The sequence below is a fragment of the Rhinoraja longicauda genome, unplaced genomic scaffold, assembly GCF_053455715.1.
Source record: "Rhinoraja longicauda isolate Sanriku21f unplaced genomic scaffold, sRhiLon1.1 Scf000086, whole genome shotgun sequence".
In the NCBI taxonomy this organism is placed as follows: Eukaryota; Metazoa; Chordata; class Chondrichthyes; order Rajiformes; family Arhynchobatidae; genus Rhinoraja; species Rhinoraja longicauda.
In genome coordinates this window covers 1,352-28,684 of record NW_027601304.1, presented here as the reverse complement: position 1 = coordinate 28,684, position 27,333 = coordinate 1,352, and the positions used below count along the sequence as shown (strand labels likewise).

At 49.1% G+C, this 27,333-nt stretch overlaps 1 protein-coding gene across 1 annotated transcript; it reads right to left on the bottom strand.

The window, feature by feature from the left end:
• Positions 1 to 470: 470 nt before the first annotated feature.
• On the bottom strand, positions 471 to 17,442 carry LOC144589895 (uncharacterized). The gene is made up of 5 exons (XM_078394877.1): positions 17,178 to 17,442; positions 15,263 to 15,355; positions 10,297 to 10,581; positions 1,110 to 1,202; positions 471 to 538 (listed from the first exon to the last, which is right to left on the bottom strand). The coding sequence occupies exons 1-5, from the start codon at positions 17,440 to 17,442 to the stop codon at positions 471 to 473; spliced, it is 804 nt and encodes a 267-aa protein (XP_078251003.1).
• Positions 17,443 to 27,333: the final 9,891 nt, after the last annotated feature.

Sequence of the window (27,333 nt, the reverse complement as noted above, 5' to 3'; positions counted from 1 at the left end):
CTATCAAAAAAACCCTCCTCAATAACATCCATCTCACTGCCAGGCTTTGTGTTGCCGCACCTCTCTGCCAGCTTACGGCTAACCCTGCCATCAGTCTGAAGAATCGGGGAGGCTGAGGTAACGTGTGAGCAGGGGAGAGTTGGACAGCGTGTGACCCGGGGAGGATGTGACGGTGTGACCAGGGAACATGGGCCCCAGGGGGATGGGGCAGCGTTGGACACGGGAAGAGTGGGCACTGGGGGAGTGTGATCATCTCCATAGCCGGTGTTCAGACAGAGAACAGACCACAGCAAAAAAAACGTACATTAAACGAATGCACTGATGAAGAGGTGCAGATGCACTTATCGCCTGAGGCAACCCTGTAGTTGATGCCAGATAATCTTCCTAGGATTATCTTCCACATGCATGAACCACCCACCTTCACTCCACTCTCTGTGGCCTCATGCTCCCTGGCTTCAATGGATACTTTGTCATGTGTACCCAAGTTCAGTGACCATCCTCCTGTACACGAGGATCAGGAGAAGAATTGATACACTATCTGTTATATAGAATAATAGATCAATGCACACAGTCTTTTACCCAGAGGAGGAGAATCAAGAAACAAATGACATGGGTTTCAGGTGGAGTAGGGGATTTTATGACAAAATCGGTACATGGATAGGATAGGTTTAGAGGGACATGGGTCTTACACAGGCTTGTGGGACTATAGTAGATCGGCCATGTTGTTTGACATGTCCAAGGTGAGCCTTTTTCCATACCGTATGCCTCTATGTCTCTGAGGTACAACTTGACCATAATAACTCTAACAGTGCAGACTGCACAGAGTCCAGATACAAAAGTTGCCATGTTTTATGCGCCATCTTATACTCTTCACTTTCTCAGAAAGCCTCTCCCCAGTCACTGCATGAATGCACATCTGAATCTTCAATGAAGATGATTCATCGCCTCTACGATCACTCCCTCTGTCTTTTCAACTACCGCCAGCAGGGTAGCATCCTCTCTTTCTCAATCCCTTTCTTAATCCCTTATCCTTCGGACCTGTCGACCATGCATTAGATGCAACCGGATATCAAGACAACATTTACATCTTGAAGAATTCTGCAACACACCTGTGTCCGTCCTTGTTGTTGGGGTCACTGGAGCCGCAGTCCTGTTTCCATCTTCTGCCATTGTGTGGATAGGTATTACCATATTCTGCTGCTCTGCAGTAAACCGAATAATAATAGTGCGATTAAACAATGATTAACACAAGAAGGAAAAGATTGCGAAGTGAACTGTGAACCACAATCCACCACTATCAATAGACAATAGGTGCAGGAGGAGGCCAGCACCGCCATTCAATGTGATCATGGCTGATCATTCTCAATCAGTACCCCGTTCCTGCCTTCTCCCCATACCCCCCTGACTCCGCTATCCTTAAGAGCTTTATCTAGTTTTCTCTTGAATGCATTCGGAGAATTGGCCTCAACTGCCTTCTGAGACAGAGAATTCCACAGATTCACATCTCTCTGACTGAAAAAGTTTTTCCTCATCTCTGTTCTAAATGGCCTAATCCTTATTCTTAAACTGTGGCCCCTTGTTCTGGACTCCCCCGACATTGGGAACATGTTTCCTGCCTCTAACGTGTCCAACCCCTTAATAATCTTATACGTTTCGATAAGATCCCCTCTCATCCTTCTAAATTCCAGTGTGTACAAGCCTAGTCGCTCCAGCCTTTCAACATATGACAGTCCCGCCATTCCGGGAATTAACCTAGTAAACCTTCGCTGCACGCCCTCAATAGCAAGAATATCCTTCCTCAAATTTGGAGACCAAAACTGCACACAGTACTCCAGGTGCGGTCTCACCAGGGCCCTGTACAACTGTAGAAGGACCTCTGTGCTCCTATACTCAACTCCTCTTGTTATGAAGACCAACATTCTATTGGCTTTCTTCACTGCCTGCTGTACCTGCATGCTTCCTTTCAGTGACTGATGCACTAGGACACCCGGATCTGTTGCTAACTTGACACCATTCAGATAATACTCTGCCTTCCTATTCTTACCACCAAAGTGGATAACCTCACACTTATCCACATTAAACTGCATCAGCCATGCATCCGCCCACTCACACAACCTGTCCAAGACACCCTCCATCCTCATAGCATCTTCCTCACAGCTCACACTACCACCCAGCTTTGTATCATCTGGAAATTTGCTAATGGTACATTTAATCCCTTCATCCATGTCATTAATGTATATCGTAAATAGCTGCGGTACCCCACTAGTTACTGCCTGCCATTCTGAAAGGGACCCATTTATCCCCACTCTTTGCTTTCTGTCTGTCAACCAATTTTCTATCCATGTCAGTACCCTACCCTACCTCCAATACCATGTGCTCTAATTTTGCCCACTAATCTCCTATGTGGAACCTTGTCAAAGGCTTTCTGAAAGTCAATGTACACCACATCCACCGGCTCTCCCCTGTCAATTTTCTTAGTTACATCCTCAAAGAATTCCAGAAGATTAGTCAAGCATGATTTCCCCTTCGTAAATCCATGCTGACTCGGAACAATCCTGTTACTACTATCCGAATGTTCCGCAATTTCTTCTTTTATAATTGACTCCAGCATCTTCCCCACCACTGACGTCAGACTAACTGGTCTATAATTTCCCGTTTTCTCTCTCCCTCCTTTCTTAAAAAGTGGAACAACATTAGCTACCCTCCAATCCACAGGAACTGATCCAGAATGTATAGAACATTGGAAAATGATCACCAATGCGTCCACAATTTCTAGTGCCACCTCCTTAAGTACTCTGGGATGCAGACCATCAGGCCCTGGGGATGTATCAGCCTTCAGTCCAATCACTCTACCCAACACCATTTCCTGCCTAATATGGATTTCCTCCAGTTCCTCGTCACCCTAGGATCTCTGGCCACTAGAACATCTGGGAGATTGCTTGCAACTTCCTTAGTGAAGACAGATCCAAAGTACCGGTTCAACTCATCTGCCATTTCCTTGTTCCCCATAATAAATTCCCCCGCTTCTGTCTTCAAGGGACCCACATTTGCCTTGACTATTTTTTTCCTCTTTACATACCTAAAAAAGCTTTTACTATCCTCCTTTATATTATTGTCTAGTTTACCCTCGTACCTCATCTTTTCTCCCCGTATTGCCTTCTTAGTCATCTTCTGTTGCTCTTTAAAAGAGTCCCAATCCTCTGGATTCCCACTCTTCTTTGCTTTGTTGTACTTCTGCTCTTTTATTTTTATGCTGTCCTTGACTTCCCTTGTCAGCCACGGGTGCCTCTTACTCCCCTTGGAATCTTTCCTCCTCTTTGGGATAAATTGATCCTGCAACTTCTGCATTATTCCTAGGAATACCTGCCATTGCTGTTCCACCGTCTTCCCTGCTAGGGCCTCCTTCCAGTCAATTCTGGCCAGCTCCTGTGATGTTGGGGGTGGGAGCGGGTAGGTTTTGTGGGAGGGGGCGTGGAATGTCAATATTGATCCAGAAACTAAACTGAATCAGACATTTCCAACCTGTGGCCTGGTGGTATAACAGTATTGAAATCTTGCACTGAGAGACTCGCTTCTTCATATTCAAACCTTTCCCCATGGACCACAAGGGACACGTCAAGAGACGTTGCGGCTCCTACACCATCCAGGATAACACTGACCACTTGCCTGACTTGTGTGGCAGCCCATTCACTTGGATAAATGGGTCAATAACTAGACCGATGCTGCAAAGGCCAGTGCTGGGTCTCCCTATTTTACAGCCTATATTAATGACGCGGATAAAAGGACTTCGCAGTTTAGCAGAGCACTTGAAAATATGGCGCGCAAATTGTTTGGAGCATCGAAATTGGCTGATTGAGCAACTAATAAAAAAGCAAGATCCAGCGAAGCGGCCTGTTGGGAGTGGCTGTGTTGGTAGAGAGGCTGTGTAGAGGTAATGTGCTGTGTAGAGGGCAAGTGTGAGTCTTCAGCTCATGAGTCTTCGGCAAGGAGTCTGAGGAGAGGGGGCTGCAGATAAAGGTACAGTCTGTTGAACCTGCTGTTTAGCCAGTTGTGTGATATTGCTGAGCTTGTTGGTTCTTATTTCAGTGCCACCAAGAGACAGGTGGAATGATGCAACGTTCCTCCTGCAGCACGTGGGATGTCAGAGCAACTGCTGGTGTCGCTGGTGACTAAACCCGTGGGAAATGTGTCCAGGTGCAGCACCTTGCAGGCTGTATTTGGGAACTGGAGATGCAGATAGATGACCCCGGGATCATCCGAAAGACCTGGTGGTCATGCCCAAACAACAGGATGAATGGAGGTGGATGACCCCCAGGACCTCTAGTTAGCAAAGGGTGAAGGTGGCCATTCCCCTTCAAAACACGTAACAGTTTTGGAGACTGTTAGGGGATGACCCGTCAAGGAAGAGCAGTAGTATCAGGCAGGATGAGGCTCCGTGCCTGGCAAAGCCATAGTGGTAGGGTATACATCTGTTGGGGAGAGGGGAGAGTGGTGGACAGGAGATTCCGTGGAAGCAATCGAGACTCCTGTATTGTGTATTGCTTTCTGGTGCCAGGGTCCAGGATGATTCGGAGCGGTTACTTGATATTCTCAAGGGGGAGAGTGAGGAGCCAGAAGTCACTGTGCATGTTGGTACAAATGACATAGGATGTTCAGAAAGATGTAAAAATACAGGGCAGTGATCTCCGTAGTACTGCTTGTGCTCCGTGCTAGTGAGTGTAGGAACAGGGAAAACAAGGACAGGTGAATGCGTGGCAATGGAGCTGATGCAGGGATTCATAATTTTGTACAACTGGGATTTCTTCTGGGGCAGACGTGACCTGCACAAGAGCGATAAGTTGCAGCTGAACCTGAAGGGAACGCCAATAACCTGAGTGGCAGCTCCCAGTCTCCATCACAAGAAATAGACCACTGACTGACGTCTATTACAAACCCACTGACTGCCACAACTATCTTGACTATACGTCTTCCCCCCTTGCTTCCTGCTTTGAGTCCATCCCCTTCTCCCAAATCCTCCGTCTACGCCGCATCTGCGCCCAAGATGAGGTGTTCCATACTAGAACATCTGAGATGTCCTCAGTTTAGGGAACGGGGATTCCCCTCTCCCATCATAGATGAGGCCCTGACTCGTATCTCGTCGGTACCCCGCAGCTCCGCCCTTTCCCCCCCTTCCTATTCGCAACAGAGACAGAGTCCTCCTCGTCCTTACCTTCCACCCCATCAGCCGTCACATACAGCACATAATCCTCCAAAATTTCCGCCACCTCCAATGGTATCCCCACCACTAGCCACATTTTCCCATCTCCACGCCTTGCCGCATTCCGCAGAGGCCGTTCCCTCCGCAACTCCCTGCTTAACTTATCCCTTCCCACCCAAACCACCCCCTCCCAGGTACCTTCCGCTGCAACCGTACAAGATGCAACACCTATCGCGATACCTCCTCCCTCGACTCTGTCCAGGGACTTCGACAGTCCTTTCAGGTTAGGCAAAAGTTAATTTGCACCTCATCCAAACTTATCTACTGTATCCGTTGTTTCGGGAAACAAAAACTGCAAATGCTGGTTTAAATCGAAGGTAAACACAAAATACTGGAGTAAGTCAGCGGGTCAGGCAGCAACTCAGGAGAGAAGGAATGGGTGACGTTTCGGGTCGAGACCCTCTTCAGATTGTTGTCAGGGGAGGGAGTGGGACAAAGATAGGATGTAGTCGGAGACAGGAAGATTAGTAGGTGAACTGGGAAGGGGAGGGGATAGAGAGGGGAAGTAGGGACTACCTGAAGTGGAAGAAGACAATGTTCATACCGCTGGGGTATAAACTGCCCAAGCGAAAGATGAGGTGCTGTTCCTCCAATTGCCCATATTTTTGTCTTTCTTCGGTTTAAACCAGCATCTGCAGTTCCTTCTTACACATCCTGACCGGCAGTTTGCTGCAGCTATGTGGGTGGATCGACGCTAGATTGGTTGAAGGGTGAGATCCAATGCATGACTGAGGCAGATGAGAAACAGGAGGCGAACTTTCAGAGAAAGTTCAGTTGACAAAATAGGCATGACAGCGAGCCAGGAAGGGCTACATGATTGTATTGCAATTATTAATGTTAGGCTGATGAGCTGAGGGTGTGAATAGGTGTGTGCAACTGGGATGCTATGTTGACTGTTAGGCGATGACTCGTCAGGGAAGAGCAGTAATATTAGGCAGGAGGAAGCATCGTGCCTGGAAGACCCATCGTGGTGGGATTCCCATAAGTTTGGGGGGTGGGGGTGGACAATATAGACGTGACAACAAGCGAGGTAGGGCTGTTTGATTGAATTGCAATTATTTTAATGTGAGAGGTCTGAGGGGTAAGGTGGATGAGCTGAGGGTGTGGATAGGTATGTGCCACTGGGATGTTGTACCCATTACAGAAATCTGGCTAAGTGGGACAGGACTGGCAGCTTAATGTTCCAGGATGTAGCGAGTGAGGCGAGGGCGAAAGAGGACTTTATTGATTAGGAAGAATGTTGCGGCAGTAGACCGAGATGATATGGCTCATGTCGCCGAAACCAAGCGCAGGCTCGGCGATCGCTTCGCTGAACACCTGCGCTCGGTCCGCATTAACCAAACTGATCTCCCGGTGGCCGAGCACTTCAACTCCCCCTCCCATTCCCAGTCTGACCTTTCTGTCATGGGCCTCCTCCAGTGCCATAGTGAGGCCCACCGGAAATTGGAGGAACAGCACCTCATATTTCGCCTGGGCAGTTTGCAGCCCAGTGGTATGAACATCGACTTCTCCAACTTTCCCTCCTCCTTCCCAGATCTCCTATATCCTTCCTTTGTCCCGCCCCCCTGACATCAGTCTGAAGAAAGGTCTCGGCCCGAAACGTCACCCATTCCTTCTCTCCCGAGATGCTGCCTGACCTGCTGAGTTACCCCAGCATTTGTGAATAAATTGATATGGCTCATGGTTCGTTCAAGTAAGTCTGTATTGGTGGAGCGATTAACTAAAAAGGTGCTGATTACCTTGATGGGTATGTGAATTGCTGGGGGAGAGGGGTGGGCGGGGGGAAATAGTCAGCGGTAATTGGAGGAACGCAAATACCAGGAGATTACAGGCAGCTATACGGCTAATAAGGTAGTCATTTGGGGGGATTTTGACTTTCTAAATATATTTATAAATTCCAAATATTTGCTGTCAAAGGAACATCCGGAAATTGGGATGCTTTGAAAAATGTTGTGACAAGAGTTCGGCATGTATGCTCATATTAAAGAGAATGGCAAGGCAAGTGGGAGCATCAAAGCTTGCATGATGAGAGAATTTGAGGCTCTGGTCAGGGAAACGCAGGCAGCTTGGGATCGATCTAGGAACGTGGGATTAAGTCTATTCCCAGAAGAGTTTCGGGAATTGAGGAGCATACCAAAGGATGAAATCAGGCGGGTATACAGGGATCAAGAGGTAACCCTGGCAGATAATATTAAGGGATATTCAAAGTTCTAATTTATATTAAGGGAAATAGGGCCCTTTAGAAACCAAAGTGGTCATCTCAGTGTGGAGCCACAGGAGATGTACAACGTTCTTATTGAGTATTTTACCTCTGTGTTTAATGTTGAGCAATATGCGTAAAGCAGGGAACGTGGGACAATTAATGGAAGTGTCGAGAACAGTCTATATTACTGTCGAGGAGGTGCTGAATACCTCAAGGTGTATGAAGGTGGATACATCTCCAGGGTCTGATCAGTTATGTCCGAGGTCAGTGTGGGAAGGTAGACTAGAAATTGTAGGTGCCTTTGCTCAGCTATACGAATGATCATTAGATACAGGTAAGGTGCTGGGGGGGTAGCTATGCCATGTCTGCATTTAAGAGGGGCTGCAAGGTAAACCATGGGAAGTATAGACCAGTGAACCTAACATCTGTGGTAGGCAAATTACGGAGAATATTGAGGGGAACGATATATCCATATTGGGTTTGATACGGACTGATTGTGGAGAGTTAGCATAGCTTTGTACATTGGAGATCATGTCTCACAAATCTGATTGAATTTTCTGAAGTAAATTAAAAGATTGATAAGGGAAAAGCCGCAGACTTTACATATGGACTTCAGGGCATTTGGTAACGTTCTACATGATAGACTGCTTTGGAAGGTTTCATCGCAAGTGATCCAGGGAGAGCTAGGTGACTGGATAAAGAATTGACCGTAATAGGAAGCGGAGGGTGACGATGAAAGTTTGTTTTTCAGACTGCAGGCCTGTGACTGGTAGTGTTCCCCAGGGATCGTTGCTGGTCCCATTGCTGTTTGTGGTTTATCTCAAAGATTTGGATGAGTACACAAGACATGATTAGTACGATAGTTATCAAGTGTTGCAATGGGGCCTTCATCCGTTGGGCTGAGGAATGTTGAATGGAGTTTAATACAGATAAGTACATGGTGTTGCATTTTGGGAAGTCAAAGCAGGACAGGACCTCGGTGAAGGACAGGGTTCATCAATCAGAATATTGAGTATAGAAGTTGGGACGTTATGTAACAGGTGTACAAGACTTGGTCGAGGTCACATTTACAGTAACGTAGGCAGTGCAGCGTAGGTTCACGAGATTGATCCCTGGGATGGCGGGACTGACATACGAAGAAAGATTGAAAAGACCAGGCTTGTATTCACTGGAGCTTAGAAGGATGAGAGGGGATCTTATAGAAACATATAAAATTATAAAAGGACTGGACAAGGGAGATGCAGGAAAAATATTCCCAATGTTGGGCGAGTCCTGAACCAAGGGCCACATTCTTAGAATAAAGGGGATTCCATTTAAAACTGAGGTGAGAAGGAACTTTTTCACCGAGTGTTGTGAATTTGTAGAATTGTCTGCCACTGAAGGCAGTGGAAGTCAAATCACTGGATGGATTTAAGAGAGAGTTAGATAGAACTCTAGGGGCTAGTGAAATCCAGGGATATGGGGAGAAGGCAGGCACGGGTTATTGATTGGGGGCGATCAGCCATGATCACAATGAATTGCGGTGCTGTCTCGTAGGGCCAAATAGCCTCCTCCTGCACCGATTTTGTACGTTTTATACGTTTTCTATGTTTATGTGTTAAGTTCTGGACACCCTGTTATAGGAAAGATGTTGCCAAACTGGAAATGGTGCGAAGAAGCTTTAAGAGCATGTTGCCAGTACTCGAGGGCCTGAATGACATGGAGAGGTTGAGCATGCGAGGACTTTATTCTTTGGAGCGCAGGAGGACGAGGGATGATCTTATTGAGGTGGATAAGTTCGTGAGGGGAGTGGATAGTGTCTTAGACGCAGAGCAGGGGAATGATGAACCAGAGAAAATAGATTTAAGGTTAGTGGATAAAGATTTCATAGGAATCTGGGGAAAATGTTTTCACAGATCATGGGGACATATGGGACAAGCTACCGGAGGGGGTAGTTGGGGCAGGTGCTACCACAACATTTAAAATATATTTGCACAGGTGCAAGGATCAGAAAGGTTTAGAAGGGTATGGACCAAATACAGGCAGGTGGGACCAGTACAGATGGGGCAACATGGGCCGAAGAACCTGTTTCGTTGCTGCACGAGTCCATGACTTTATGATTTGGATTAATGAAGCCAAACCTGGAGATGATACATAGAACATAGAATAGTGCAGCACGGGAACTGGCCCTTAGATCCCCCATATCTGCACTTTCAATATCATGACAATTTGAACTAATCCCATCTACTTGCTCATGGACTGGATCCTTCTGTTCCCTGACTGTGTCAGTCATGCGTCAGTCTAAACAGCATTGCCACCACCTGCTCAGGAACGGACCAAAGTGTGCATAAAAAACTTGTCCAGCATGCCCCCTTTAAACATTCCTCTCCCCAGTAAGAGTCATCCCCACCCTGGGAACAAGACTGACAATATCTATGCCCCTTTTATCCTATACTCCTATTAGGCCTCCACTCTGCCTTCATTACTCAGAGAAAACAATCCAATCTTTGTCTGCTTTCATTCAGATCACATTTGCAACTGATGTGTATTCTAGTGGAGCTTTTGACAGCTTTCCTCATGATCCACAATTCTGCAAATAGTTTGAATGTTTTTGAACTTATTAACTCGACCACCTACGTTTTTGTCCAAATCATAGACATGATCACAAGTTGCAGAGGTTCCAGAACTGATCCTCGCAGAAAACGGTAGCGTCATTAACCAAGTCAGTATGACACTGTTCCACCACGATTCCTCTCTCCTGTTTCCCCTCGCCCTAACTCCTTAGTTTTTTTTTCTCTTTTCTCTCCCTGCAGTCTTCACCATTCTGCAGCATTCCCTCCCCACCCATGTCACTCACCTGCTCCTTGGATGAGACTCGAGGATTCCTTGCTTGATATTTCTCGGTCATGATGGATTTCGCCACTTGGGTCAGTTCCAGGGCTGTGAACCATGTCTCCTATTCCTCTCCCTCTGGGCTGACATTGCTCCCTTTCCTCTTCGGCGGGTTCACATTCCATTGAGGTTCTGCTCTCCATCCGACTTTGCTTTTCTGTCGTTATTCCTGTGTTCTGACCATCTTTCTTTGAAGAGGTGCGTGGCCAAATTCTTTTGAGGAACTTGCCAGCTTGAGTTAATTTCCCACCTGAAAAAACCATTAAGTGTAGGTTGCAGAGCATTTTCAAATCGAGACCCACAGGTTCGGAATACCTGGTAGCAATTTGAGCTGGCTTTCTGGGGCAAGTGGAAGTGAATGATCGTCTTAGAAACAGAGCAAGAAAACAGGCCCTTTGGCCCAACCTAACCAAAATGCCCCATCTATGCTAGTCCCATCAGTACGTTTGACCATAATCTCTCTAAACCACTCTGTCCAAATGTCTTTTGAGGAAAAGATTTAATAGGAATCTGAGGGGTGCCTTTTTCACACAGAGGGTGGCGGGTGTCTAGAACAAGCTTCCAGAGGAGGTAGTTGGAGCAGGGACTATCCCAACTTTTAACAAACACTTGGACAGGTTCATGGATAGGACAGGTTTGGAGGGATATGGGCCAAACTCAGGCAGGTGGGATTGGTGCAGCTGGGACATGTTGGCCGGTGTGGGCAAGTTGGGCAGAAGGGCCTGTTTCCACTCTGTATCACTCTATAACTCTCTGACATGTTATTATTCTGCCCGCTTCAATTTACTACCACGGACAGCTTGTTCCATATGCCCACCAATCTGTGAGAAGATGTTAACCCTCAGGTTCCTATTAAATGGTTCCCCTCCCATCAAAGGCGCCCTCCCTTTGGATTCTTCAACTCTGAGGAAAAATACCTGTGCGTACACACTTTCTATTTCCCCCCATTATTTCATACATCTCTATTAAATCAGCCTTCAATCTCAATATGTCATCATACTTAATTTCACATGTCCCTGGGTACAGCGAAATGCATTGTTTTGCACATAACCCGGTAATATCATAGAGTAGAACTCGCCTCGGCAGTACACAAGAGTCACCGCGTTAATCAAACAGATCTAACTGCTGCTCGCAGCGGTGAACCAGGCCGGCCGCTGCATGTGGCCGCAGACCCCTTTTTTCTCGCCGTTCCCCGATGCTTCCCCTTTTATAACCGGCGATCTACCCTTGGTCCCTCTGTATCCGGTGGACCTCTGCCCGGTCCCACATTTGTTCTGGGCTACCTCATCACCTTCCCCCCACCCCGCCGAGTCCCTCCTCTCCTGTCGTCCTGCAATCTGGAATGGGCCAACATTCCCTCCTGAACTTTTCAACTGAGCTGGGAGGACAACGTGTTTTTTTGGACAGACCCAAGAGCACCACACTGGAGATGAACAAATAATAATGGCTCCTGCACACCAAAGAATAAAGTTCTAGCCTGCCCAACCTTTTTCTATAGCTCATGTCCTGGGGTACTAGGTACATCCTCGTAAATCTTATTTGCACATCCTTCCATCTTAATGCTATCTTTTCTGAAATAGGGTGACTAAACTGAACAGAGTTCAAGTGCGGCCCATGTCTTGTCCAACGGTAACATATGTTCCAGCTTCTATATTGAATTTCCTGAATCATTCAGCCCAGCGTGCTAAAGGCCACCTTCTCCACTATTTACCCGTTATGCCATCTTTTGGGGAATTGTTTGTACTCCTGGATTCTCTCCAGGGGGCTCCCTTTCAACGTGAATGTCATATTCTGGTTCGACTTCACAAACTTACATGTCCAAAAATGCTAATTATACCTTGACATCCCCATTGAATTAATTTCTTCAGACGAGACAGTACTGGGCCCATCAGGGATCCCAAGTGGCGCACCATTCATAGAATTCCAGTCCGAAAAGCAATCTTCCACCATCATTCTGTTTCCAACCATCAAGCCAATTCTGTATCCCGTTAGGCATCTCCCCGAGGACACCATACGATCTAACACACCACAGGGAATCGTTATATGCTGAAATCTGTATAGACTATGTCTCTGGCTCTGCCCTCATCAACCTTCTCAGGTACATCTTCAAAAGAGCCATTCAAATTCGTGAAACCTCCAAAGCCAAAACAATGGTGACTATCCCCAATATCTGTCTTTTCAAATGCACATACATCTTATATCCTCTCCCATAACTGTCTTACCACAAACATTCGGCTTATTCATCTATAGTTTATGCTTCACGTGGTTCCCAGTCTTGAGCTATCAGATTTTTCTTTGCAACACTTCTCAAACAGAAGCACAGCATTATCTACCCTCAAATATTCCGCACTTCACCGACGGTTAACGACGATTCACATATCTCAGCCAAGGCTCCTGCAATTTATTCTCGAACTTTCAATAACGGCCTTAGATACATCTAATCACAGACCCCAGAGATTTACGTATCTTCATACGGTTAACGACATCCAGCACCACCTCGACTGTAATACAACTGCACTCAAGACTTCAAGCCTTCCTCCTTGGTAAAGACAGAGGAGGAATTATAATTGAAGACCTTTCCCATCTCCTGCAGCTCTACACACACGTGATCATTGAGGATATCGTTCACTCTCCAGTTACCCCTTTTCCTTTAATATACTTGGAAAATATATTTGCCTTCTCCTTAATTATAAGAGCCACCTTGTGCACACATTTTTGCCCTACTGATTTCGTTCTTAAGTATGCTAAAGTATCCAAGTATTCCTGATTTTCGCCTTTCAGTTATCTCTCACACTTCTACCAGGAAAGCATTGATCCGAGCAGCCTATACCTAACCCATGTCTCCTTTTCCCTAACCAGAGCCTCAATTTCTCTCATCATCAAGGGTTCCTTACTTGTCCTTCACTGGCAACATGCATATCTTGAAATCTCACTATCACAATTTAAAGACTTCCCCTTTCAGCTGCCCCTTTGCCCACATACAACTTACTCCAATCACTGTTCCTATCTCATACCGTCACCACCCAATGTAGAATTTTATATTGAAGGCCAGAACTGTTCTTTTACACAGGGTTTCAAAGCTAATTGAATTGTTGTGATTGGTCACAAAGTGCTCGTCCACTGACAGCTCAGTTTGAACTGTCTGAATACTACTTTGGATTTCGTCTCCCAGACAATCAGTTTAAACCCTCCTTTGCAGAACTTTCAAAACTGGCCACACGGATGGATGTTAGTCTCCTTCCAGTTCAGGTTCCTCATCTACAGGTCACCTCTCTCCCCGAAAAGATCCAAATTGTTCAAATATCTGACTATCCGACCCTTGCACCAACTCCTCAGTCGTGCATTCGTTTTAACTGGACGTGCATGAACGTCACGTACTGAAGTACTGTGAAAAGCTTGGTTTTGCATGTAATCCAAAAGGATCAGATATACCACACACAGATATAATAGGTTGAAACTCAAGAACAGACGGAGCAAAGGTTAAGATACAGAGTGCAGAATGTAGTTTGCAGCATTGTAGCACATCAGTCCCTTACACAAAGTCCAATGTCCTTGATGCGGTATGCGTAAATAGTTAAAAAAGTAAATTCGGAGAACAGGAATACATCCCTGGCATCTAAAGAAGGGTCTCGACCCAAAAGGTCACCCATTCCTTCTATCCAGAGATGCTGCCTGACCCGCTGCTTTACTCCAGCATTTTGTGTTTACCCTAGCTTCTGCGAGGTGCGTTCACAAATTTGATAAGAGCGTAGAAGCCCTCGAATCAGGTGCTATGTTATGTCCAGATATCCAATATAAAATTTGGATGATTGTTACTTTCGAGATAATCTGATAATTTTGTTCCAAGTATTAGCGATTTTAGCCTTTCTGCCAAAATTTACATTTCTACCCCCGCAACTGGATTTGAACCAGTATTTGTGTAGACGGAGACATTACATTTCATATTTAATCATGATACGGGCAAGTTGATGCATGTTGGAGCAATAAATAAAACCAGGATATTCATCATGAATGACAGGGCCTATAGACCGCTGAGAAACACCCGTACAAATCCATAGATCCCTAAAGTCAGCAGTGCACACGAAGACAACATTTAGCATTCTTGTCATCAGCTGCAGCATCGAATACAACTGCAGGGAGGCCTTGTTACAAATTTACATGGAGTTGATTAAGCCTTAATTTGGAGGAGTGTGTGCAATTCTGATCTCCATACTGTGGGAAGGATGCCTTTGCACTGGAGAAGCTACAGAGGAGATCCATCAGGATATTGCTTGGAAATGAATATTTCAAATATCAACTGAGACTGGAGTGATTTAAGTGGTCTTCCTTGAAGCTGGGGCAGACAAGCAGTGATCTGATAGATGTACAGAATACTACGAGAAGCAACGTTGATGGAAAAATAGTTTTCTCCATAGTAGAGGTGGTTAACACTAGGGGGCATCGATTTAATGCGTGGACCATGAGGTTTACAGGATGATCTTTCAGGAAGAATCTTTCAGTAGTGATGACTGCAGCTAGGACACACTGCCTGAGGTGGTGAGGTGGTGGCTGGTACTCTGTCACAACATTGTAGGAGCATCTGGGCGTCCATTCCAAATGCAAATGGATCGCAGGTGATAGACTACTAGTGCTCAGTAATGGGATTAATGCAGAGAAATTGTCAGGTGGCAGATGGGTCAAAGGCTCATTTCTGCTCAGAATCTGATTCTGGACTCTGATATTATAACGTTTGCGGCTAATCAAATAATTTGTTTCTAAAAAGAGTGCTGATATATCAGACAATTCCTGCATCCGCCCACCTGTAACGGTGATATCCCTGGAGATGTCAACTCTCTGTTTTCACCCCCATCCCTAGTCCCACTTCCATGTCTTACAACAGGTGTCCACGCACTGTCAGGGCAACATATACATTTCACAGAAGGCTCACAAACCTTTTTGTTTTGTTGATGTAGAGGTCACTGAATCACCTCCACAGTCACCGCTTTCAGCCATGATGTCGTCAGGCGTTCGCAAACTCTGTAGCTCTGAAATAAACAATATTAACAGAACCATCAGGTGACAATTAAATGTGAAGAAAGACATTGCCTTGTGAACCAACAAACAGCATTACAGTGCAGCGGAGGTGTGGAAAACACCCCATCCAAACAAGGTATACCCCTGCAAATTAACAAAACATAAAAGTAGGATTAGTCCACCTAGCTATTCATGTCTGCCCTGACATCCAAAGATCCCTGATCTATCCAAGGCAGCAATTCATCATTTGTGCCAGATCCCTGAAGCTTTCAAACCCCTGATCACCGTATCACTATTCCAGACCAAACACGGTCAATCCCCAACATACACACCTCACCTGTTTGGAGGCTTCAACTCACAGAGAAAGAGGAAAAATACCCACTAATGGGGAATTACTGTCCACTCTGCTGGCCCTATTCTTACCACAAGGTGAGAAGGAACTTTTTAATCTAGAGATTTGTGAATTTGTGGCATTGTCTGCCAGAGGGCAGTAGAGGCCAAATCACTGGATGAATTTAAGAGAGAGTAAGATCGAGCTGAATCGGGTTACTGATTGTGGATGATCAGCCATGATCACAATGAATAGCGGTGTTGGCTTGAAAGGGCAAATAGCCTCCTCCTGCACCTATTTTCTATGTTTCTAACCTTGCCATCCGGTACAAAGGCTTCTACACCACCGTTATCTATTGCCAAATCCCCACTGGCTGGAACGGGAAATAAAACATTTCATGGGCCAACTACAAACGTCCCAACTCTACTGGAAACTGTAGTCCCCACTGCTCCCATGGCACATTCCAGCACCATCCCTGGAGTGTCCATTCCAGAATAGAAGGATTATATCACATGCCTAGACTATGCTCTGTCTCCATGATGTCAGGTATCTGTCTGCAATAACCACCACCAGTCCCACTTCACAGGAGAATAATCCGTCTCATCTCGACAGGACACTGCCCAAACCCGCCCAAAGGTTCACAGGACGGCGTTCCCGGGAGGGAGCTGGAGACGTCAGGGGCGAGGAGTGGCCCAGTAGGAGGGTGAACTGGGTTCATGCCTGCAGCGCCTTCAGGGTAGATGGAGGTGCCCTGCGGGACACAAAGATGGTTAAGGACAGGGAGGTCTGTTCACAGGAACTGCACCAGCACATCAAGCTCACGGGCAGACCGGATTTAGACTTTGAAAATGGCAATGCCTGCATGTGTAATATGTGCTAAAACAATTTCACTGTGTAGTTGCACATTGAATTACCGAACTGTTGACTAAACATCTGTTCCTCTCAGCGCTCAGCTCTCCAATTGATTCATCCTCAACAAACAGAGATTTTTTTTTTTTATATCAAAAAATACTTTATTCAAGTTATAAATATCATTTACAAACCATCATTTTTAAACAAACCCATCCGACATTTCCGGAGGTTACATATTCAATACAGGCATTTACTTGGACATTTACATACATTTACATACATATCCCTTATTTGGAGGGGCGTCTCTCTCCCCCACACCCTGCCCCCCATGTCCAGCAGCGGAAGGACCCTAGACTGTGGTCCTCCCCCACAGGGCCTTGGCGTTGGCTGCACCAAGCTTCAGAGCGTCCCTCAGCACGTACTCCTGCAGTCTGCAGTGGGCCAGTCGGCAACATTCCTTGACGGACAGCTCGCTCCGCTGGGAGGTCAGAGATTATCCTTTGCTATCTTGCAGACATTCTCTATTATGCTCTCGTGGCGGCGCCTAACGGCAGCGCCTAACTAGCAGTCTGTCCGTCTTTTTTTTGTTGTGTGTCGGTGTTGGGACTCCCCCTCGGCCTCCACCATTGGCTAAGGCAGTTGGCGGACACCGCCGACAACCAATGGGATCAGAGGGGCGTGCCCGGCCTGAGATGACGGTTGGAGGGTCAGGTGACCGGTGGCGGCGCGCGGGCGAGCGGGCGAGCGGACGTTAAACCGTCTCCGCGCGAGGGGGCCGCGCCTGCGTGACGCGCACGCGCAGAGACGATCCGGGCGGTGACAGCGGATTGACCGATTGCTGATTGACAGCGGCACCGCCCTGAATCTCCAGCGCGCTGACACTCGGCTCAGCATCAGCTCAGCCCCGCCCCGCATCCCGGCCCCGCCCCCAACCCCCCCCCCCCCCCCTCCATCTCTCTCTCTCTCTGTCAGGTGTGTGGGGGCTGGGGGTCAGGTGTGCAGGTGGTCACGTGTGTGGGGGCGGGTGGGGGTAAGGTGTGTCGGGGGTCAGAGTGATGTATGTAGGGGTCACGTGTGTCTGGGGGTGGGGGTCATGTGTGTAGGGGGTCACGTTTGTGTGGGGGGCTCGGGGTCATGTGCATAGGAGGTCACGTGTGGGGCAGGTGGGGGTCAGGGTGCCCCTCACACGTGACCCCCTACACACATGACCCCCAGCCGCCACACACACCTGACCCCCAGCCCCCACACACACAAGACCGCCTGACCCCCACACATGACCCCCTGACTCCCAGCCTCCCACACACCTGCCCCCCAAACACCTGACACCCAGCCTCACATGTGACCCCCTGACCCCCACACACCTGACACACGGGACCCCCTACACACATGATCCCCTAACCCCCCACACACCTGACCCCACACCCCCCTCACAAACCTGACCCCACATACATCTGACCCCACGCCCCAGACACACGGGACACCCTACACACATAACCACGTGACCCCCCGAGCCCCCACACATCTGACTCGCTGACCTCCGCACTCCTGACCCCTACCCCTAGACACATGTGACCCCTACACACATGACCCACTGACCCCCCCACACACCTGACCCCCAGCCCCCCACGCACCAGCCCCCGCACACCTGAACTCCAGCCCCCCAACAAATCTGACCCCCAGCCCCCACACACACCTGACCCCCGGACAGCCCACACACCTGATCCTCAGCCCTCACACACCTAACCTCCAGCCCCCACGCACCCGACCCGCAGCCCCCCACACACCAGCCCCCAGCCCCCGTACACCTGACCCCCAGCCACCCAACACATCTGACCCCCAGCCCCCACACACACCTGACACCCATCCCCCCACACAGGTGATCCCTTGACTACCAGCCCCGCATGCACGTGACCACCTATACACATGATCCCCTGACGCCCCACACACCTGACCCCCACCCCCCCCACGAGCGTGACACCCTACACACATGACCCACTGACCCCCGACACACCTGACCCCCAACCGCACCCACACTTGTGACCCCGTACACAAATGGACACCTGAGTCCCCACACACCTGGCCCCAGACCTCCCCCCCACACGTGACCCCCAGACCCCCCACACACCTGACCCACACCAGCCTCCACACACGTGACCCCCGACACACAGGACCCTCTGAGCCCCCACACACCTGACCCCCAGACACACCTGACCACCAGCCCCCAAACACACCTGACCCCTGACCTCCACAAAGGTGAACCCTTACACATATGTCCCCTGACCCCCAGCCTACCCAAACACCTGACCACCTACACAAATGATCGCCTGACCCCTCATACAACTGACCCCACCCCCCACAAACGTGACCCACTACACACCTGACCCCCATCCCCCCACTCCCACACGTGAACTCCTACAAACATGATCCCCTGACCCCCCACACACCTGTCCCCAGCCCATCACACACGTCACTTCCTACACACCTGACCCCCCAGTCCCCACACACACCTGACCCCCAGACCCCTACACACCTGACCCCCCAGTCCCCACACACACCTGACCCCCAGCCCCAGGTACACCTGACCACAGCCCCCACACACACCTGACCCCCAGACCCCTACACAACTGACCCCCCCAGCCCCCACACACCTGACCCCGAGCCCCCCCATACATCTGATCCCCAGCCGCACCTACACACCTGACCCCCGGCCCCCGCATACACCTGACCCCCAGCCCCCACGTACACCTGACCCCAGCCCCCACACACACCTGACATCCAGCTCCCCTACACACACCTGACACCCAGCCCCCCTAAACACATGACCCCCTACACACATGACCCCCTGATCCCCAGCACCCCCTCGCACTGACCCCCAGCCCCCCCACACACCTGACCCCCAGCACCCACATCCCCTGACCGCCAGCCCCCCACACACGTGACACATGACACACATGACCACCTGACCCCCAGCCCCCCCAAACACCTGACCCCCAGCCCCCAAACATCTGACCCCCCAGCCTCCCCCACATGTGACACCCTACACACATGTTCCCCTGCCCCCCCACAGACAGGAATCCCATCCCCCGACAAATGTGACCCCGTACACACCTGACCCCACCTTCTAGATACACCTGACCCTCTACACACATGACCCTCTGATACCCAGCCCCCCACACACACCTGACCTCCAGCCCCCCAAACACCTGACCCCCAGCCCCCCCACACATGTGGCCCCTACCCACATGACCCCCAGCCCCCCCCACACACACCTGACCGCCACAACCCCCCAAACACCTGACCATCAGCCCCTCCACACACGTGACACCCTACAGACATGACCCCCTAACCCCCACACAATTGACCCCCTGCCTCCCAAACACCTGAACCCAGCACCCCAACACATGACCCCCTACACACACGATCTCCACACCCCCCCAAATCTGTCCCCCACCCCCCCCACACACTGGACCCCCTGCACACCTGACCCCCAGCCCCCCACATACCTGACCCCCAGCACCCACACCCCATGACCTCCAGCACCCCCTCACACGTGACCCCCTACACACATGACCCACTGGGGATCACACACCTGACCACCAGCCCCCCACACAAGAGACCCCCCCACACCTGACCACCCCATCACCCCACACAAACGTGACCCCCTACACACCTGACCCCCACCCCCAGTCACACATGACCACCTACACACATGACCCCCGGCCCCCCACACACGTGACCCCTGACACCCACACACGTGACCCCCTACACACATGACCCACTGGGGATCACACACCTGACCACCAGCCCCCCACACAAGAGACCCTCCCCCACACCTGACCACCCCATCACCCCACATAAACGTGACCCCCTACACACCTGACCCCCACCCCCAGACACACGTGACCCCCTACACACATGACCCCCGGCCCCCCACACACGTGACCCGACACCCACACACCTGACCCCCACACACGTGACTCTCTACACACATGACATCCAGCCCCCACACACATGACTCCGACACCCACACACCTGACCCCCACCCGCCCCCACACACTGTACACTGAGGGGAGAGGAGGGGAGCGCCTGGCGGGCGGGGACAGCCGCTTCCCATCGGTGAGTATTTGCCGCCGGCCCCCAGTGGACGGGTCTAATCTTGGGGAGAGACTGCGGGTAAATCTCCCCATTGAGTTTGATTTGTTGTTGTGAGGACTTTGCATTGATTGTTGTGACTAAATGTGTCCCGGTGAGAGTTTGAAGCAGGAAAGTCATGTCCAGCACCAGCTGCGCGTTGTTATGGGACGTGTTGGTGCAGGTGCTGCACAACAATCACACAGAGTTGAGTGAAGTTGGAGCTAACAGTTGATGTGTTGAGGGCGCTGAGCGGTCTGGTGCTGTGGAAGCAGATGGCCCAGTTTGGTTCACAAAATGGCTGCATGTTCAGGGCACTGTTTCACAATGAAACCATCAGCTTGTTATTCCCGGGTTCAGTTATTTTTACTGATAACACTTCCTCAATTGTCAGAGTAAAGGCCTTTCTGAGCCTTCTGTGAGGAGAGTGTTCAACAGTTCGGTAATTCAATGTGCAACTGCAGAGTGAAATTGTTTTAGCACATATTACACATGCAGGCATTGCCATTTTCAAAGTCTAAATCCGGTCTGCCCGTGAGCTTGATGTGCTGGTGCAGTTCCTGTGAACAGACCTCCCTGTCCTTAACCATCTTTGTGTCCCGCGGGGCGCCTCCATCTACCCTGAAGGCGCTGCAGGCATGAACCCAGTTCACCCTCCTACTGGGCCACTCCTCGCCCCTGACGTCTCCAGCTCCCTCCCGGGAACGCCGTCCTGTGAACCTTTGGGCGGGTTTGGGCAGTGTCCTGTCGAGATGAGACGGATTATTCTGTGAAGTGGGACAGGTGGTGGTTATTGCAGACAGATACCTGACATCATGGAGACAGAGCAGAGTCCAGGCCTGGGATATAATCCTATTCTGGAGTGGACACTCCAGGGATGTGCTGGAATGTGCCATGGGAGCAGTCGGGAGTACAGTTTGCAGTAGAGTTGGGACATTTGCAGTTGGCCCATGAAATGGTTTATTTCCCGTTCCAGCCAGTGGGGGATTTGGCAGTGGGTAACATGGTGGTGTGGAAGCCTTTGTCCTGGATGGCAGGGTTAGAAAAATAGAAACATAGAAAATAGGTTCAGGAGGAGGCCATTTGGACCTTCGAGCCAGCACCGCCATTCATTGTGATCATGGCTGATCATCCACAATCAATAACCTGTGCCCAACTTCTCTACATATCCCTTGATTCCACTAGCCCCCAGAGCTCTATCTAACTCTCTCTTAGCGCTGCCGTCGCAGCTGCGGCTTGCCTGCAGTCCGTCTGTCTTTTGTGTTTTTTGTTGTTTTTGTATGAATTGTAGTTTTAATATGGTGTAGTGTTTGTATTATGTTTGGGGGGTGGGAGGGAACGGGAACCGTATAATTCTCTCTCCCGAACGGAGACGTGACCTTTGTTTCTGTGTCGTGTCTCCGTTCCCGTTGCGGCCACCATCGGCCATGCACCTGAGACCACCTGGGGCCCTGGTTCGCAGAGCCCGCGGCCCGGACTCACCACCTGCGGCGCTGGCTGCCTACGGATGCTGCGGGAGCGGCTGCGACTCGTCTCCAGAGGCTCCGGCGCGGGCCGCGTGGATGTCGAAAACCCGCAGGCCCCTGGATGGGGCCCCGACATCAGGAGCTCCGGCAGTGGCAGCGGCAGCGTGTTCGCCCGCCCCGAATCGCGGGGCTTGGGTCGGCCCGCCGCGGACTTTTCACCGCCCAGCGGGGGCTTCAATGTCGGGAGCCCCGTCCGCCCCGACGTGGCAACTACAACAGCCTGACCGCGGGTCAAGACGGCAGGGGAAGAGAAAAGACATTGTGGCCTTCCATCACAGTGAGAAAGGACTAGAGGAGACTCACTGTGATGGATGTTTCTTTTTGTTTGGTGTTAGTTTGTGATTGTATGTGTTATTGCATTTTTATTGATTATTCTTATTGGTCTTATTGTTCAACTGCGGGTAATGTTTCATTTCACTACACACTTATGTGTATGTAACAAATAAACGACTATTGACTATTGACGGGGATCGGCTGTGGTTGATGTTAACTTGTATTTAGTTGTGTGTCTTGTTGCTTTTTTTAGTATGGCTGTATGGTAATTCGAATTTCACTGTACCTTAATTGGTACATGTGACAATAAACTGACCTTGAACCTTGAATAAGAGAGTCATACAGCGGGCAAGCACGTCCTTCCACCCAACTTGCCCCTGCTAAGCAACACGAATCATCGACGCTAGGCCCACCTGCCAGTTTAGGACAATATCCGTCTAACCCTAGCCTATCTATCTACCTGTCTAAATGTTTTTATAACATTATGATAGCACCCGCCTCATCTACCTCATCTGGCAGCTCGATCCGCACACCAACCTGCGTTGGTTAAAATATATATTGCTGAGGTTCCTATTAAATCTTCCACCAGTCACCTTAAACTATGTCTTCTGGTTCTCGATTCCCCTACTCTGGTTAAAAAATTGTGCATTTACACTATCCATTCCTCTCGTGATCTTGTATACCCCGAACGATCGTCCTTCGTCCTTCATCTCTCCTGCACTCCATTACATAAAGTCCTAACCTCCTCAACCTCTCTGTATCGCTCAGACAATCGAGTGCTGGCGACATCTGAGTAAATCTGTTCTGTATCCTTTCCATCTTAACACCATCTTTCCTCCAACAGGTTGACCAAAACGGAACACAATACTCTGAGGCCCAACCAATGTCTTGTACAACTGCAACATGACCTCCCAACATCGATGTTCAATACTCTGATTGATGATGGCCAATGTGCCAAATGCCTTCTTTACCACACTGTCTACTTGTGACGCTACTTTCAAGGAGCTGTGTACCTGCACTGCTCGTTCCCTCTTTAGAACAACACACGCCAGAGCCCCGAAATTCCCTATGTAACCCGTGCCCTTGTTTTTACTTCACAAAATGCAAAACATCACAAGTCTATGCATTAAATCCCATCTACAATTCCTCAGCTCACCTGCCCAACCAATCAAGGTCCTGCTGTAATTCTTAACCACCATCTTTGCTATCTGCAACGTTAGTGACATCGGCAAACTTACTAATGATGCCTTGTGCGTTCTCATCCGATTAATTGATATGGATGCCAAATAGCAATGGGGCCAGCACCGAATCCTGAAGTGTGTAAAAATCATTGCTGGCATGCCGAATTTCCGCAGATTCCTGTTGGTATGCTTTATTGGTGGACGTTTCTATATGGTCGGTGCACGACAGACCATTGGTCATATTAATGCCAAGGAATTACAAATTTTCAACTATTTCCACTTTGGCCCCATTGATGCTGATTGGGGCAGGGTACTCGTGTCAGGGGGCGGGACAAAGAAAGGATATAGGCGGAGACAGGAAGACAGTGGGAGAACTGGGAAGAGGGAGGGGGAGGGGAGGGGAGGGGGAGAGAGCCAGAGGAACTATCTAAAGTTGGAGAAGTCAATGTTCATACCGTTGAGCTGCAAGCTACCCAAGCGAAATATGAGATGCTGTTTCTCCAATTATCAGTGGGCCTCACCAAGGCACTGGAGGAGGCCCATGACAGAAAAGTCGGACAGGGAGTGGGAGGAGGAGTTGAAGTGCTCAGCCACCAGGAGATCACGTTGGTTAAGGCGGACTGAGCGAAGGTGTTGGCGAAACGATCGCCGAGCCTGCGTTTGGTCTCGCCGATGTAGAGAAGTTGACATCTATTTTTTTAATTTCATTTTTCAGATACAGTGCGGAAACAGGCCTTTTCGGCCCACCAAGTCCGCGCCGCCCAGCGATCCCCGCACATTAACACTTTCCTACAAAGACTAAGGACATTTTTTACATTTACCCAGTCAATTAACCTACATACCTGTATGTCTTTGGAGTGTGGGAGGAAACCGGATCTCGGAGCAGATCTAGAGCAGCGGATACAACAGATGAGGTTGGAGGAGGTGCACGTGAACCTCTGTCTTACCTGGAAAGACTGTTTGGGTCCTTGGATGGTGTTTAGGGGGGAGGTAAAGGGATAGGTGTTGCATCAGATTCTATCAACATGTCGAGGAACCAACGAGAGAGCAGGCCATTCTAGACTGAGTAATGAGGAAGGGTTGGTTAGCAGTCTTGTTGTGCGAGGCCCCTTGGGCAAGGGTGACCATAATATGGTGGAGTTCATCATTAGGATGGAGATTGACAATGTCAATTCAGAAACAAGTGTTCTGAACTTAAAGAAAGGTAACTTTGAGGGAATGAGACGTGAATTGTCCAAGATACACTGGAAATTGATACTTAAAGGGTTGACGGTGGACATGCAATGGAAGGCATTTAACGATCGCATGGATGAACTACAACAATTGTTCATCCCAGTTTGGCAAAAGAAGAAACCAGGAAAGGTAGTGCATCCGTGGCTAACAAGGGACATCAAGGATAGTATTAAAACAAAAGATGAAGCATATAAATTAGCCAGAAAAAGGATCATACCAGAGGACTGGGAGAAATTCAGAGTCCAGCAGAGGAGGACAAAGGGCTTAATTAGGAAAGGAAAAATAGATTATGAGAGAAAACTGGCAGGGAACATAAAAACTGACTGCAAAAGCTTTTATAGATATGTCAAGAGAAAAAGACTAGTTGACAAATGTAGGTCCCTTGCAGTCGGAAACAGACGAATTGATGATAGGGAACAAGGAGATGGCAGACCAATTGAACAACTACTTTGGTTCTGTATTCACTAAGGAAGACATAAACAGTCTGCTGGAAATAGCAGGGGACCGGGGGTCTAATGAGATGGAGGAACTGAGGGAAATCCAGGTTAGTCGGGAAGTGGTGTTAGGTAAATTAAATGGATTAAAGGCCGATAAATCCCCAGGGCCAGATAGGCTGCCTCAGAAATAGTGATAATTTTTCAAAACTCTTTAGATTCTGGAGTAGTTCCTGAGGACTGGAGGGTAGCTAATGTAACCCCACTTTTTAAAAAGGGAGGGAGAGAGAAAACGGGGAATTATAGACCAGTCAGCCTAACATCGGTAGTGGGGAAAATGATAGAGTCAGTTATTAAAGATGTGATAGCATCACATTTGGAAAGTGGTGAAATCATCAGACAAAGTCAGCATGGATTTATGAAAGGCAAATCATGCCTGACGAATCTTATAGAATTTTTCGAGGATGTAACTGGTAGAGTGGATAAGGGAGAACCAGTCGATGTGTTATATCTGGACCCCGTCTCTATTGGCAACCGCCGCCTCAGCCAGAGAGTTGTGGGCAGGCGCGGAGTACACCTGGGCTCACAACACACAACTAGTTATACAGCGAGCTGCAGAACAAAGGGAGCAGGGAACAGCACAGCACATAAACAGAAGCTGGGAACAAAGAACTGCAGACGCTGGTTAATACACACAAGGGCAATGTGTACCACAGAATGCGACACGTATAATCCCCAAACCGAAACCATGGGTGAACCGTGAGCTCCACTCCCAGGTGAAGCCCAGGTTTACTTTCGTTTAGACTAAACAATACAGCCGGGAAACAGGCCCTTCGGCCCACCATGTCCGCGCTGACCAACAATTGCCGTGCACTAAGACTATCCTACACACACTCGGGGCAATTTACAATTATATCAAGCCAATTAATCTACAAACATGTACGTCTTTGGAATATGGGGGAACCGGAGCATCCGGAGAAAACCCACGCAGGTCACTAGGAGAACGTGCAAACTCCATACGGACAGCACCCGTAGTCAGGTTCGAACCAGGGTCCCTGGCGGTGCAAGGCGTACTAGATGTCAGTCTCTAGTCTGTCTCCTATGATGGAGATGGTGAGGTCCAGAAACGGTAGGGAGATGTCGGAGATAGTCCAAGTATATTTAAGACCAGGATGAAAATTGGTGGTAAAATGTATGAAGTTAGTGAGTGCTTCACCTCTCCCATTATAAATGAGGCTCTCACTAGGGCATCCTCTGCATCCCGCAGCTCCGCTCTTGCTCCCCCTCCCCCCATTCGTAACAAGGACAGAATCCCCCTCGTTCTCACCTTCCACCCCATCAGCCAGCGTATCGAACAAATCATCCTCCAACATTTCCGTCGCCTCGAACGCGACCCGATTACTGGCCACATCTTCCAATCTCCTCCCCTTTCTGCGTTCCGCAGAGACCGTTCGCTCCGTAACACCCTGGTCCACTCGTCCCTTCCTACCCAAACCACCCCATCCCCGGGCACTTTCCCCTGCAACCGCAGGAGATAGAAACATAGAAACATAGAAAATAGGTGCAGGAGTAGGCCATTCGGCTCTTCGAGCCTGCACCGCCATTCAATATGATCATGGCTGATCATCCAGTTCAGTAACCTGTACCTGCCTTTTCTCCATACCCCTGATCCCTTTAGCCACAAGGGCCACATCTAACTCCCTCTTAAATATAGCCAATGAACTGGCCTCAACTACCTTCTGTGGCAGAGAATTCCACAGATTCACCACTCTGTGTGAAGAAATGTTTTCTCATCTCGGTCCTAAAAGACTTCCCCTTATCCTTAAGCTGTGAGCCCTAGTTCTGGACTTCCCCAACATCGGGAACAGTCTGAAGAAGGGTCTCGACCCGAAACGTCACCCATTCCTTCTCTCCCGAGATGCTGCCTGACCTGCTGAGTTACTCCAGCAGTTTGTGAATAAATCGGGAACAATCTTCCCGCATCCAGCCTCTCCAACCCCTTAAGAATTTTATATGTTTCGATAAGAT

Excerpts from the sequence above, each read along its gene's own strand:
- LOC144589895 (XM_078394877.1), bottom strand. The coding sequence starts at position 17,442 with ATGCGGGGCGGGGCTGAGCTGATGCTGAGCCGAGTGTCAGCGCGCTGG. Across the intron at positions 10,582-15,262 it reads TACATCAACAAAACAAAAAG|GTGGGAAATTAACTCAAGCT; the intron begins GTTTGTGAGCCT and ends TGGTTTTTTCAG. Across the intron at positions 539-1,109 it reads AACAACAAGGACGGACACAG|ATAGTGTATCAATTCTTCTC; the intron begins GTGTGTTGCAGA and ends TCTATATAACAG.